General features: G+C 42.1%; 2 protein-coding genes across 4 annotated transcripts in view; one reads left to right on the forward strand and one right to left on the reverse strand.

The window, feature by feature from the left end:
- The window catches only part of TG (thyroglobulin), a 422,996-nt gene that overhangs the window by 250,803 nt on the left and 158,154 nt on the right, over positions 1 to 14,039 (forward strand). The gene's annotated exons all lie outside the window — the stretch shown is intronic.
- Positions 8,620 to 14,039, reverse strand: part of SLA (Src like adaptor) — a 76,743-nt gene continuing 71,323 nt past the window's right edge. For all 3 annotated transcript variants that reach the window (XM_029592053.1, XM_029592051.1, XM_029592052.1), the window contains 2 exons: positions 12,352 to 12,487; positions 8,620 to 9,343 (listed from right to left, as the gene is read on the reverse strand). In XM_029592053.1, coding sequence (XP_029447913.1) covers positions 9,112 to 9,343; positions 12,352 to 12,487 — 368 coding nt within the window. In that variant the 3' untranslated portion in view covers positions 8,620 to 9,111. The remainder of the gene's footprint in view (positions 9,344 to 12,351; positions 12,488 to 14,039) is intronic.

Below are 14,039 nucleotides of genomic sequence, written 5' to 3' on the forward strand. Positions count from 1 at the left end.
AAAGGTGACCCGGCGATGATGCAAGGGTTGTCCTGCACATGCACGCTACAGGCATGTAAAACTTTCTGTAAGTTTCTGAAAAAGATTTTTGACCCGGGCTGCTGCCCCATAGACCTTGCAGGGCACTTATTACAGGTAAGTAGCTGTGCCTTATTGGCTCTGGTCCTGAACTCAGCCGGTCACAGTAGTTGAGGAATAAACCCAAAAAAGTGATCATCTGTCTTCTGCATCGTTTCTTTAGATCATATCCAGCCTTATATTCTACTCTTCCTGCCTGAAGTGTGTTTCAAATGGGAACATTTGCATAGGGTAACAAGAAAGCAGAGAAGAGACTTTTATTTGTAACTGCCATAGTACATTGGATTTAAAAAAAGGTTCCCCATACTTCCAAGTCCAGCTCCCTTTTCGGTGTCTGAACCTGCGGATTTTCTTGGGCAATTGCAAACTCCAATCCATAACCCATATCAGAGATTGCACAGAAACAATCAGATACAATCAGGTTTAGAATAATGTGATAACATTGAAGACTTTAAAAAATAAACATGAAAAGATGTTTTGCGATTTACCATGACAAACCCCCAGATATTTATACTGGCACAAACAGGTTGCCTTATCATTCCTAGTTGCACCAATAGTACCCTAGTATACCAGGCAGCATTTTCCATGACAAGTGATGGCACAACTACATTTCGATGTTATACCAATGATAAGTTTATACCCATCAATAGAAGATTTGCTGGCTCCAGAACTGCCAAGATCATTTCAGCAATAGTATTCAGGATCTTTTTAGTTCATGGGATTTCTCAATTAAGTTGATGGCTTGTGTAATTTATTTAAATTGTTTAGATCGGGGCTTTAGGGTGGGTGTGGATTAGATTTATATTCACAGAGTCGGTCTTATGTTGGACTGGTGAACATCTGTCATTGTTGTGAGGCGGGGAATGTTATGTTAGGGTCCAAAATGTCCAGACAACAAAGGACGGGAAAAAAAAAGCATTTTCCTTTTGGTTTAATGATTCAAATACATCAACTTTGGGAATGTGAATGTGCAGCATCTTGGATATCTTTCTATTTTGCACTGTACAAAAAAAATGCAGTTCTGTTTCTATTTCTCCAGTGTCACACTGCATGCAGAGCCTGGCTTCTTGGGGTTCCAGTTCAGTTTTGCATTTTTCTGTTTATAATTTGTGGTCATTTAGACTGTATTTGGTGAGTCTGTGGGATCAAAGTGAGGTATTCTGCTAATGTGTAATTTCTGAGCAATGATCTGTAGCACTCTGGTGTAATCAATTTTCCAGATAGGAGGTGTAATGGTGTTCTAGGGTCAGATATAATATCTGCAAATTATACAAGAAAAATCCCTCTATCTTCAGTTAAAGCTCATTTTAAAAAAAAACAATTGCATTGTGTTTGTCACAATAAGTCCACTTTGAAAATGCAGGCTGATTCCGCTTAAGTGGGTTGTTTAAAAATTGCTCTTCATAAGGCAGACACCAGTGTTTCGGAGAGACAGTCACAGGGAGCCAGCACAAAGAAGGTAGGAGTGGTGCTGCCATAGCTTGGAAGTTGAAAAAAAGAGGATGAGCCAGAGTTTTGTTGAATCTGGATGACCTATGTGAAGAATCAAATGAACCATTGCAATAATCCAAACGCCAATTGCAGAAAGCATAAAGGAGCATCCGACAAGCACTGAATGCAAGAGAAGACATTATTTTGTTAATGTTGCAGAGCCGGTGATCGAGAGATGAGCAAACCATCCAGGTCATTCATCAAAATGCGTTATGGCATTAACGCAAGCGATGATGAATTAACATATACGTTAATGCCATAATGCATGCGATAAAAGCACTAGCTGACGATGCGAATGCAAATTTTTGGAAGTGGGGGGATCAGGGAGGAGTTTAGGCAGGGTTTAGTAAAATGAGGGGCAGTATTCCATAGCTTTAACGCTGGAAATAACTACATCTTTTTTCCAGGCATTAGGCTATGCGATATGCCCGAAATGGTCATAACGCAACTTGTGATAAATTTTTAGAATTGCATTTTGGCCATTTCTGCGAGGGGGAGGGGGAGCCTCTGGGGAGAGATGACCAAACCTCTGGGCATTTTGATGAATGACCCAGATGGTTTGGTCATCTCTCAATCACCGGCTCTGCAACATTAACTAAATAATTTCTTCCCTTGCATTCAGTGCTTCATCTCACAAAGATGAAATTTTGTACTATGTTATCTCACCCTAGCTTAATGGTATCCTGTTATAGAGTCCATCAAGCTAGGGTGAGAGAATATAGTAGAAATGACATCTTTGTGAGACTTTCCTCACTCCAAATGATGTCAAATTTTCAACAAGGTGTACTGTGCTGTTTGTACTCACTCTACATGAGAAGTTGACCCCTAAACCTTAAACCACCACCACCACCTCACCTTGACCTATTAGATGGCCCTCCTATAGAGATATAAATCACTACTATGAGAGCCTTGTAGGTAGTTTTTCTCTCTCTCTCTCTCTCTTACACTCACAATAATTCCTATTTTCACAGGGTCACAATAAGTTTACAACACTGTGTGGTGCGGTAATTCTAAAATTTCTCTAAACATGCTCCTTTTTCTTAACGCGGGCGTTATCAATGTGCTAATAATGCATTTTGATGAATCTAGGGGCATGAAAGGTAAATAAAACCAGGACCGTGGAGATAGACAACAAAAAAAAAAAGGGTTTCTTTTTCCTATATTATCAGTCAAGAGTACAATAACAAACCCCTTGAATTAATTTACAGAGAGCAAACGCATTTCATACTTTTGTTTATATCTTTCTCTCTTTAAATTGAAAAATAAATACAAAACCAATTTGAAATGTGTGTGACTTGTAGCTGTGTCATTCATTTGCTTCCAGTCACTTTAGAAATCAGTAGCAGAAATACATAAAAACTTTACATATATACAATGTCTTCACGCCTTACACACAGACTAAAATGTGCTAAGTCACTTACATTCATGTATATCATCCCAAGCTTTTTAAAATAAACTGTTCTAACATTATATCAGAATCTGCACATCCCAGGTTGTGGCTACAAGCCAGACCACCAGCATGTCTAAAAATTACAATTACAACTTACTTGAGACTTTTATTAAGGAGAGCAATTCCATCTACTGTGAGCCCTGGAGAATATGCAAGGCATTCCTGGACAGAGTCATTGGAATGCTCAGACGGAAAATGAAAGCAATCAGGTGGTTTAGGACTAATGAGAGTCTTATTAGGCGATGATGTTAGGGTTGAGAATTACACTTTGGGCTTTCAAAGATGCTTGGTGCGTGTGTTCCATCTGCTTTTCTGCTTCATTTTGTGCCCTCCGGTATTTATTGCTGACCCTGGATTTCTTATAAAACCCCCTTACACTACTGGTTCTTAACGTTTTTATGTGGCTTGCTTTTGTCTTTCGCTTAAAATTAAAACCTGCCCATTAGCCTAAACAATTATGCTGCGTTGTTACTTTTATCATCTTGGATATTAAATACTGTTGTGGGAATCAACAAAATTAAGTGGAAACACTTAAAGTAAATGAAATAAATAATATATTGGATAGTAATGACTAATGGGGGCAGTCAGAATGAGGCTCATCACTGGGAATTAGACTACACTGAGGGCTTTTTTTCAGGCTCTGCATGCCAGTAATAAGTACCAACCTGCTCATTTGCCCTGCTGGTTCCCTAAACCATGTAAAGATTCAGCTCAGTGCTGCCTTCCCTATGCATCCTCGTTTCTGTGGGCATTAAAACGGGCAGCTCGGGGCAGGAGTATGCAGGAGATGCCTGTTACGGCAGCCAATCCTCCTGCTGCAGTAGGAGATGGGAGATGGGAGCTGGGCCTGCGTGCCGTCCCCCTGCCCATGCAAGTCAATTCCGTCGGCCATTGGGAAACCGAGGACCATGCAGCTGCTGCCGAAAGACTGGGAGTGCTCCCTATGACGGGAAAGTGAGGTCCATGTCCCAGAGTCACACCGCTGTGGGAGGAGGAGAGACTGTGGCCCAGGGAGAGAAGCTGAGGAATGCTGGATTCCAGAGACAGAGAGAGGGGATTCAGCCTTCCTGGAGGGAGGAGAGACAGAGAGAGGCCCTCTCTGTCTCTTCCTCTCCCTGTCTCCACTCCTGCAGGCAGAATGAATCCTATCATCGCTCAGATGGGATGCTAGGCCCTGCTGGGAGGAGAAGGAAAGAAAGAGAGAGGGTAGGCTTCAGTTCAGAGCAGGGGCAGAGCTACCTTAGGGGGCGGAGCCCTTGGCAGTTCCCTCCCCTTTTCCCTTTCAGGATGGCCCTGCATGTGAGAACTCTAATTATTTTTTCTAGAAAAAAGCACTGGCCATCTTGATAAATCTGTTTCCAGTTATACCGGCTTCATTAATGCTTTCTGCACATAAACAGAATGCCGTCTGTAGTTTCAGGTCTATCAGCAATATGCAATTTTTGGGCATATTGCCAATAAGTATTGACATTGCCAACATACAGCTAAGCAAATAGAAACTGATAGGATTCATCCTGATGCATACCATACCCTCGCCACAATTTGAATAATCTTCAATTTTCCTTTCATTTTCTCAAATACGAATATCATGAAGTTAACAAATGCATTTGGTAATAAAAAAAAGTTTTAAAAATATTTTCTAAGTATTGCACCTACTATAACCTCAGTAACTCCGTCTCCATTTGTTAGCGCCAGGTCCAGTGTCATCTCACCATGAATGAGCTCCTCATTTGAGAGAGACTCCAGTATCCTCCTACTTCCAGCTGACTCGGTAGTTAGCATTTCCCCTGTCTACATCTGGTAGATTTAGGGACCCCATTAGCAGCACCTCTGCTTTGCTCGTTACCTTTTTAGATCTATCATGTCCATCTCTACCTCTTCCCTTTGTGATAGTGGCCAATGGATTGCATCTATTAGACCCACAGCAACTCGTCTGTTCCTTCCCGACTTGGTATCTTGATGGCTTTTATTATGTCCCTGACATGCAGTTTAGAGCTATTCTTCCCTTCTTTTTACTTATCCTGTCCTTTTTAAAAAGAGTAAAGCCTGGTATATTCATCTCCCGGTTCTGATTATCACTGAACTGTGATTCCGTTACTTCAGCCACAATAATGCCTTCTTCTAACATGGTAGCTGCCAGGCAAGAACGTGATAACAGTGAAACTTTGCAGCAAATAGTAGCCTTTTGCCTGAATGCACATTTTTATTTATTTATTTTTTAAAAATAATACACAGTAGGAATTTATTTAAATTTGCTTGGTCAAACCTGAAACAACTTCATATTATCACTGACTTGTTAATTGGAGTTTGTTTTGTAAGAAAATTCAGAGTAATTTTCATCAGGTTTGCTGTAAGGTTTTCTAGATTTCTTAAAATGTCCTTTGAATTTAACCTAGATTTGTCGGGGGAAATATGACAGAATTCCTCAGCACATCAGGGTGAAATCTGGAATCTGCATGTTTGAAGTTTGTGAATTTTTCAGTATATCTCTAATGCTGTCATGAATGTTAGCAAACTTTTAATATTAAATAACTCCTAGCTGAGGTTAGGACTAGGTCTAGAGGAATAGATTGAAGCATTCATGAGAATCTTATACTGTTGGCTGAGCGTGAAACTGTAATTCATAGGTGAAGGGGTGAATTACTGCTGACTTACATAGACTGATTTTATATTGCTTGGCATTTGATGAAGGTGGACAATTAATAAAAACATTTAAAAAGAGTTCTGTGGCGGGAACATGAGTCCTTGAGATCAGCCAGTGTCATTTTGAATCTTGGCCTCAGCAGGGCAGGAGGTAGGCATGCTTTCTCTTATACCTGTCTTCCAGGTGGGGAGGTACCAGTTGGATAGGGAGCTTTGAAGCACTGGAAGCCCTTAGAATTTGGAGTCGGAGATTGAGGGCCTCAGCCCCTTTGCACTGGTGCGCCGGAGTGGGGGTGCTGGGCTAGCAGGGTAAGGTGGGCCCTTTGTACATGTGCTGTGGGGAGCAAGGATTGCAGGCCCCTTTCCTTATGCTTGGGGGAGGGGAATGCTTGAATTGATAAGGGGGATCTGCGTGCTGGGGAGAAACTCTGATGATACGATCCTCTTCCCAGAACACCTTGACTCTGTGGGTATGGTAACCTGGTCTTAGTGAGCTCCTGCAGAGGAAAGTGTATCATGCTATTCAGTGTGTGCCCAGTAAGTCTAATTTGCTTCTGACATTCATTAATTACAAGCGTGTACAAGTCATGTCTGGATTAGAATGCATACTATAGCCTTAACGTATAGCAGATAGCCCTAGTCGTATATATCAAAATAGCCTTAGTGTGCATGTTAACTTTTACACATAGGCACCCTAATGTATTCGCTTTTCAAGGGTAGGATATGGAAGTGAAATATGGATTTATAGTAAAAAGACTGAAAGGAAAATATATGCATTTGAAATGAGGCGTTGTAAAGATTATTGAAAATTAGGAAATGATGTAAAGTGAAAATGTGCAGGAGAAGATATGAGATAGAAGAACTCTGGTAGAAGACATGACTAGAAGAAAACTGAGATGTGTTGGTCAATATACTCAGAGACTCTGGTGGCAATTTAACTAATCCAGGAATGGAGGGAATGAAAAGGGGCAATGATATAAAAAAATGGTCAAGATCTGAAAGCATGTGTGAAATAAAGAGAATAACTGAGCAGTACAGATAGGAATGGTGCACTGTAGTTCTTATCCTTCATATCAGAGATGACACTTGATGATGACGATGATGATGCATGTATTAAAAGAGAGTGGGATTCTTAGGATGCATTTGGGTAGAAGTGTGAATATTTGGTCAAAAAGATCCAAACTAGATGATTATAGGAGGTTGGAATGATGCCGTGAATGAATCGGATTTATCTGAAATGATGATCTTCTGAAGCCTCCCAGTTCAGAAGGGGATAAGATCAGATCTGAATTAAGCGTGGGAGTAGCTTGCTTGTTGCGGCGGTTACTACCCTGAACCAATTAAGTTTGTTACTTCACTTGGAAAGCATATCCAGCGCAGCTCACTGTTTCAGTGGCAGGGGGAATGAAGAAAAGAGGATTTATATTCAGTCAACAACCAAAAAGGACTGAATTGCACAGTCTGGGTAAACAAATAAGCGTGGGAGTAGCTTGCTTATTGCGGCGTTACTACCCATAACAAATTAAGCCTGATATTTCACTTTAAATGCATATAGAGCGCAACTCACTGCTTCAATGGCAGGGGGGATGAAGAAATAGGATTTACATCCAGACAACATCAAACAAGGCATTGATCTGAGCAATATGAGTATACAAACATCGGGGTAGCTTGCTCGATACGATGGTTACTACCCTCAAACATTAAGCCTTATACTTCACTTTGAAGCAGCTCCAACACTGCTCTCTGCATCAATATAAGAATATAAGAATATAAGAAATTGCCATGCTGGGTCAGACCAAGGGTCCATTAAGCCCAGCATCCTGTTTCCAACAGAGGCCAAACCAGGCCACAAGAACCTGGCAACTACCCAAACACTAAGAAGATCCCATGCTACTGAGGCAATTAATAGCAGTGGTTATTCCCTAAGTAAACTTGATTAATAGCCGGGGGTGGAAGGAAATTTATGGTGGGGGTGGAAGGAAATGGCGGGGGTGGAAGGAAATTAGAATAAAAAAAAGTTACCAATAAGGGCCCTGAACTCAGCAATCAGGTAAGTATGAGAAAATAAGTGTGAAAACTTGCTGGGCAGACTGGATGGGCCTATTGGTCTTCTTCTGCAGTCATTTCTATGTTTCTATGAATTGAAATGCCATCCCTGGTGTTCAGGAGTAGAGACAGGGTCAAATAATAAAAAAAACTGTGATCCATGAGCTCGACTCCCTGCCCATTATTTCAGTATTTGGGGAAGGGTGGGTAGTTACTGATTCATGATCACAGTTCAAATTAATAAGATCCCCAAACCTCAGTGTAAAAGCAAAAAGATCCTGCTGGGGTGGTTAGGATGAAAGAAGACAGCGGCCCATTAAGTCTAATTGTCATCTGTGTCCTTAACAGCCTGCTCTCATTCTACTGTTCTGTGCTAATCCAGGGGAAGATGACAGAACCCCATGCATTGATAACCAGTTCTGCAGCAATAAAACCCCATACCTTCCCAAATGCAAATAAGGCAATCAACTCAGCGTTGCTGCTCTTAATAAAAACAATAATTACATTTCTGAAGCTCAGACATGTATTTTTCTCCTATTTTTTTTTAGGTTATTATTATTTAAGATTATGATTCTGAATTGGTAAACCCCACCTGCCTGTGAATACTCTGATTATGGGCAAAGTCAATGATCAGGTTTGCAGATCACAATTATTTAGCCTGTATCTACTAAGCACCTTACGTGTTAGTGTTCCTTCCCTCGTGGTCAAACATCAGCATTCATTCCATCCCAACAGTGAAGCTTACACTCCATTCCTTCTCAGCAATCCTCTCTGTTTCTCAGGCCCTAAATTTCCCTTCTGTTTTTGTCTCATCCTTCACTAAATGTTTTGCTTTTCTCTTTTTAAGTATATTTTTTCTAATGACTGTGAGAAAGCACAAAATGGTATTTCTCCATGTTAAATAAATGTGGTTTTTTTTTACAGTAATTTACAAATAAAGATCAGCAGATATAAATTTAGTTGTTTCTTCCTCTTCCCTTGGGGACCAGTTATGACATTTCATGTAGCCAATGTGCAGTCCCATATTGGTGGGATGGAGAGGGTGCTCTTATTCTGCCTTTTCCAGTGAGTAAACACCCGGAAGGTACCCATCCATCTGCCATAGGAAGGTTTCAGCACACACCTTATTTCGATGAAAAACGAGCGCCAAACATTCACTCTAGGCCTGATCCCGGCAGAAATCTTTGGATTCACATTACTTTACACATTGCTAAACCACGAATCAGTCCGGGGGTGTGGGGTGTGGTTGTATGTGCTTGAAGCAGTTTGCTCCCCAAAATTCCACCTGGATTGGATCTGACTCGTTTAGCAAAGGCTTTTCGGCAATCCTGTGCCCGTTTGGCTACGGTAGCTTGATTGTTCACAGTCCCGTGGGAAGGCACTCCACTAAATATGCTTTGAAACTAATTAGAGGGCTCATCTTCAAAATACTCAGCGGCCAACGAGAGCACACTCTTGTGATTGTATTGAGCAGAAAGAGACTGGCGGTGGTTCTTCTTCTTGTTGCCGGTGAATGAGGTTCCTTCATCTCCCACTAGAGACATGTAAGAAGCGATGCTGTGCCGGAGGCCATAGCTGAGAAGTGAATCATCCATTTCAATAGAATTTTCCGTTCCATCATTATTCAACTGCAATCTGCAAAAAAGATTTTCAGTCTGTTATATTTATCTATTTATTTGTTTGTTTGTTTATAATACTTTTCAATTGGTCTTGTTCTTTCCTTGTTTTTATTGTAAATGCTAAAAGAGTTTGATAATTAATAATTGACTGAGGGCAGGAGCCAGGTAGCAAAACAGAAGTTTGGATTTCAAAAGAGCCTACTAGATTGCTGAAAAGTTGTGACAGATGCTATGGGGAAAAAATGGGAATGGAATCTAGTGGTTAGAGCAATGGCTGAGAACCAGGATAACCATGGTTTAAATCGCACTTCCCCCACCAATACTCCTTGTGATCTTGGGCAAGGCACTTTATTTCCCATTGCCTCAGGTACCTATTTACATTGTAAGCTCTGTGGGGAAGGGTCTTATGGTACCCAAATTACTAACAATCAGGCCGATACAGTACAGTACAGTGCGCTCCGATTGGACGCGCGTTTTCCCTTACCCCTTATTTAGTAAGGGGAGGAAAACGCGTGTCAAACCCGCGGCACCTAATAGCACCCTCAACATGCAAATGCATGTTGAGGGCGCTATTAGGTATGCGCGCGGGATATAGTAAGTAAAATGTGCAGCCAAGCTGCACATTTTACTTTCAGAAATTAGCGCTGACCCAAAGGGCGGCGCTAATTTCTTCCGGCGCCGGGAAAGTGCACAGAAGAGCAGTAAAAACTGCTTTTCTGTGCACCCTCCGACTTAATATCATAGCGATATTAAGTCGGAGGTCCCGAAGAGTAAAAAAAAGTAAAAAAAAAAAAAAAAATTTGAATTCGGCCCGCGGCTGTCGGGCCGAAAACCGGACGCTCAATTTTGCCGGCGTCCGGTTTCCAAGCCCGTGGCTGTCAGCGGGCTCGAGAACTGATGCCGGCAAAATTGAGCGTCGGCTGTCAAACCCGCTGACAGCCGCCGCTCCTATCAAAAAGGAGGCGCTAGGGACGTGCTAGTGTCCCTAGTGCCTCCTTTTCCCCATTTCTACTGCGCCACCTAATTTGAATACTGCATCGCGCGCACCGGCGAAGGGCCGGTGCGCGCGCTGGGAGAGTGGGCGTTCGTCTGCTCTCCTGTGGACTTTACTGAATCGGCCAGAATGCTGGAAATTGCCTTGAGCATTATTTGCAAAGGTGGACTTAAAATCCAAAATCAATAATACTACAGTATTGCAGTGCCATTTTGGCTCTTTCTCTGAGTCTTTCCTTTCCCCCTGCTTGCCAATGTATGATTGCTACCTAAAAGTCTTCTCTTACAAACATTTGGACATAGAAATATAGAGGTCTTTATTCAGTCACTGTTTGGATAGCGAAGTTAGCAGTATATTCAATAGTGCAGCCATACTATTGAGTATAGCTGGCTAACTTTAGGACAGCTCTTTGGCATGACCAGACTTAGTCAGATAATTTATCTGGCTAGCATAACTCCTCCCCGAAATGCCCCCAGATAATAAGATATCTAGCTGAAATATGCACAGATAAGTGAGTAAATATTCATTAACAAGTTGATTTTAAAAGGCCTACGCGCGCAAATAACGAGATTTACGCACGTGGTCGGGCCCTGTGAGTGCCAAGCACATTTTAGAAAGGGCCCAGCCACATGCGAATCTCCTGATACACACAGAAGTGCCAGGTCTGAAGAAAGGGGCAAGCTGACCCGGGGAAGCGCGCAAGCCAGCAGCCGGCTGGCGCAGAGTTTACTTCTGCTCCAGAGGAGCAGTAAGTATAAAATAACAAAAATTGGGGATAGCGAGGGGTAGGTTTAGGGGTTGGGGAGGAGAGGGGAAGAGGGAGGAAGAATATGGTTAGGGTTAGGGGAGTTTCCTCCCAATCCGCTCCTTTATCGGAGTGGGCTGGTAGGGAACTGGGCAAAGACCCGATTGCGTCGCCGCGCGATTTTCTTTTAAAATCCCCTCCGGCACAAAGAGGAGGCCTCTCGCCCGCACATGCATGTGCAGACATTAAAATCTGGCGCGCATGTGAGCACGGGAATCGCTTTGTAGAACATGCTCGCACCAACACGTGCATGTTATAAAATAGCTGCGTCCATGTGCGTGTGCCGGGAACCACGTGCAAGTGGACATGTGTGTGTGGGCCTTTTAATATCTACCCCTACATTGGATAACTTCTGAGTTCTCTGGCTAAATGTCTCTGACTATAGACCTCTAATTGAACCCGATTAAAATTACAAGGCCCATTTTCCCTATCTACTGCAATCCTACAGACCCTTAATCGGCTCTGAATTCATCCTCTCAGTTCCACCTGCTAAGGATCATGTTGTCAGTTCCAGGTCTTTCTGAATGCTGATACCATTTTTGATTGGGTTCACCACTCTTGAGAAGCCTTTCAATTTATCCACCGTAATTTCTGTAAAGATAGGCTTTCTTTCATCCTTCCTGATTGTTAAACCTCTCCCCTCACCTTTCCAGGCGCCATAGTCCTTTATTCTAGATGTCTGTCCGTTGCACAGTTAAGAGTGCCTTATTACACCCCTTCTTCTAGATATGTTAGTCTTCTCTTCTTCTGCTGCTTGAATCAGGGAAGGCACCAATTTTGAAAGGATTTGACCGCCAAGGAGGACAATTTTCCAGACTGGGTGTGTTGATGCAAAGTCCGCGGGTACTCTTACCCATTGTTCGCGGATACTCTTACCCATGGGCTTTGCAGCCGTTTTTAAAGGGAAACTACAAGTGTACTTTGCCTTTGAAACTTGCGCTGGGAAAAAGTAACCACAGAAATTTGCACCTGCTTTTCTGCAGATATTTTTCCCATCCAAAACGATGCGTGTAGATGTGCAAATGTAATCTACATGTGCTGTTTCCCTTCCCTAAACCTGACTCCAGGACAGCCTCCTTTCTGCCCACCTAAAAGGTCCATGCATTGTTGATTCCCATGAATACTTGTAGCCAGGTTAAACCTGGGCATTTTTCAGGCAACAAAGCTACCCTGGGAAATCGCTTTTGTAAATTGCTTTCCCCACCAATAATAATTCTTATAATACCTGTTCACGTTTTTCCAATTAAATTTATTGTGTCGCATCACCACGGGCACTGCTTCGCTTCTCATCTCTTCGTTGGCATTGCTGTGTTGAGTAAGGCAGGGAGTAGTAAGGACACAGCATAGACCATCAGCTAGCTCTGGGAGGAGAAACAAATGAAAAGGAAAGCTCATAATGTGGTCGTCAAGAGAGGAGAACCTTTTGCCCTGCCTGCTGAGAGCCTTTTTGATCTCTTTTGTCATTAATGATATTTGCCTTCTCTCGTATTGTAAGTGCCTCCACTGCAGAAGCCTGGAACAAACAGCAACGGTCCTTGGTGGTGGGGATGTGACGGTGGTGACGCTCAAGTACTTTCTGAGATGTTGCAGGGGGTAGGGAAAGTGTGCAGAGTAGATGGGCCTTGAAGTCATTATCAGCCATCGTATTATCAGTGTCGTTTTCATCCGGTTAGTAACAGGCAGTGTAATGTCTTTCTGGTATTGTTGTAAAATAATTGGCTGTAGCTAGATATTTTAAATAATAACTGTATTGCAACTGATTTCTTTTACAAACCTGATCAGTTTATGATAAAGTTGGACTTTTTCTCACGTGCCTTTGTACAGACAGACACATTTTTCTTGGTTCTATTCTTTTATGAATCACCAATATACTTAGGGATTCTGTCTGTTAACTGACATTGGCATTAACATTAATGCTCATGTAGTATGGGTCCTTAACACATTTTTAATACCCATGAAGGTTAATGCAACCACACAGTCCTCCTAATGCAGACAATTTAACTACATATAAGATGGTATAGATAAAAGTCTTGAATTAGGAGGACCAGTGAAGATTGGGGCATCTTTACCCCCCATAATCCTACTACATTCAAAAGTAAGAAGAGGGTCTTTGGGCCTGAAAGCCCCTGCCCCCAGTTACCTGTACACCTCTCATCTCCCCCCCCCCCCATCTCCCCCCCAAAGTGAGAAGGGAATGTCTGGATCTCAATACCTCCAACTTCTCCTCTTTTTGAAGGGAGAAGGGCCTCCTTGTCTGAACTGTCCATCTCCCAACCTATAAGAATATCTTGTGTGGCTGATTGTGGGGTTGCCTTGCCCCCACCATCCACCACAAGCACATGCACCCCTCAGTGGGAAACCATCAGTCTTCACTGGCAGGAGGAAGCTAATTTCCCTCCCTCCAGTCCAACACCAAATTCAAAATGGTTTCAGTCAAATTTGTACCAGACTGTGACCCGCATATGTTTTTGAGTGGAGGGTAAAGGGTTCAGATCTACAGATAGAGGATGGGGCTACCAGGACCCAAATGCTGTCTCGTAGTTCAGAAGGGAAGAGGGAGAATAGGTTCAAGCCTGTCCCTCTTCTCATTTCATAGAGGAGGAAGGGTATAGCAGGACCCAGAAGGTGAGCTGGGGTCAGTAGTAGGACTTGAAAGTCTGATCTTTAATGGCCCTTCTAATTCAGGACTCTTAATCTCTCTCTCTTAATGAAAAAATAAATGACAAAGTAAATATATGATAAATAAAAATGTACAATCATAGTTTAAACACAATTAAAACTAAACATAAAACAGGCAAATAACTTTCAAAAACATTAAAATAAATATAAAAAATACAATCAGAAATTAAGAAAAATAAACCTGCTTAAAAAGAGTTGATTTAAGATTTTTTCCTACATGTTTTGTAATCATGA

This window comes from Rhinatrema bivittatum, chromosome 2 (genome assembly GCF_901001135.1).
Source record: "Rhinatrema bivittatum chromosome 2, aRhiBiv1.1, whole genome shotgun sequence".
NCBI classification, from domain to species: Eukaryota; Metazoa; Chordata; class Amphibia; order Gymnophiona; family Rhinatrematidae; genus Rhinatrema; species Rhinatrema bivittatum.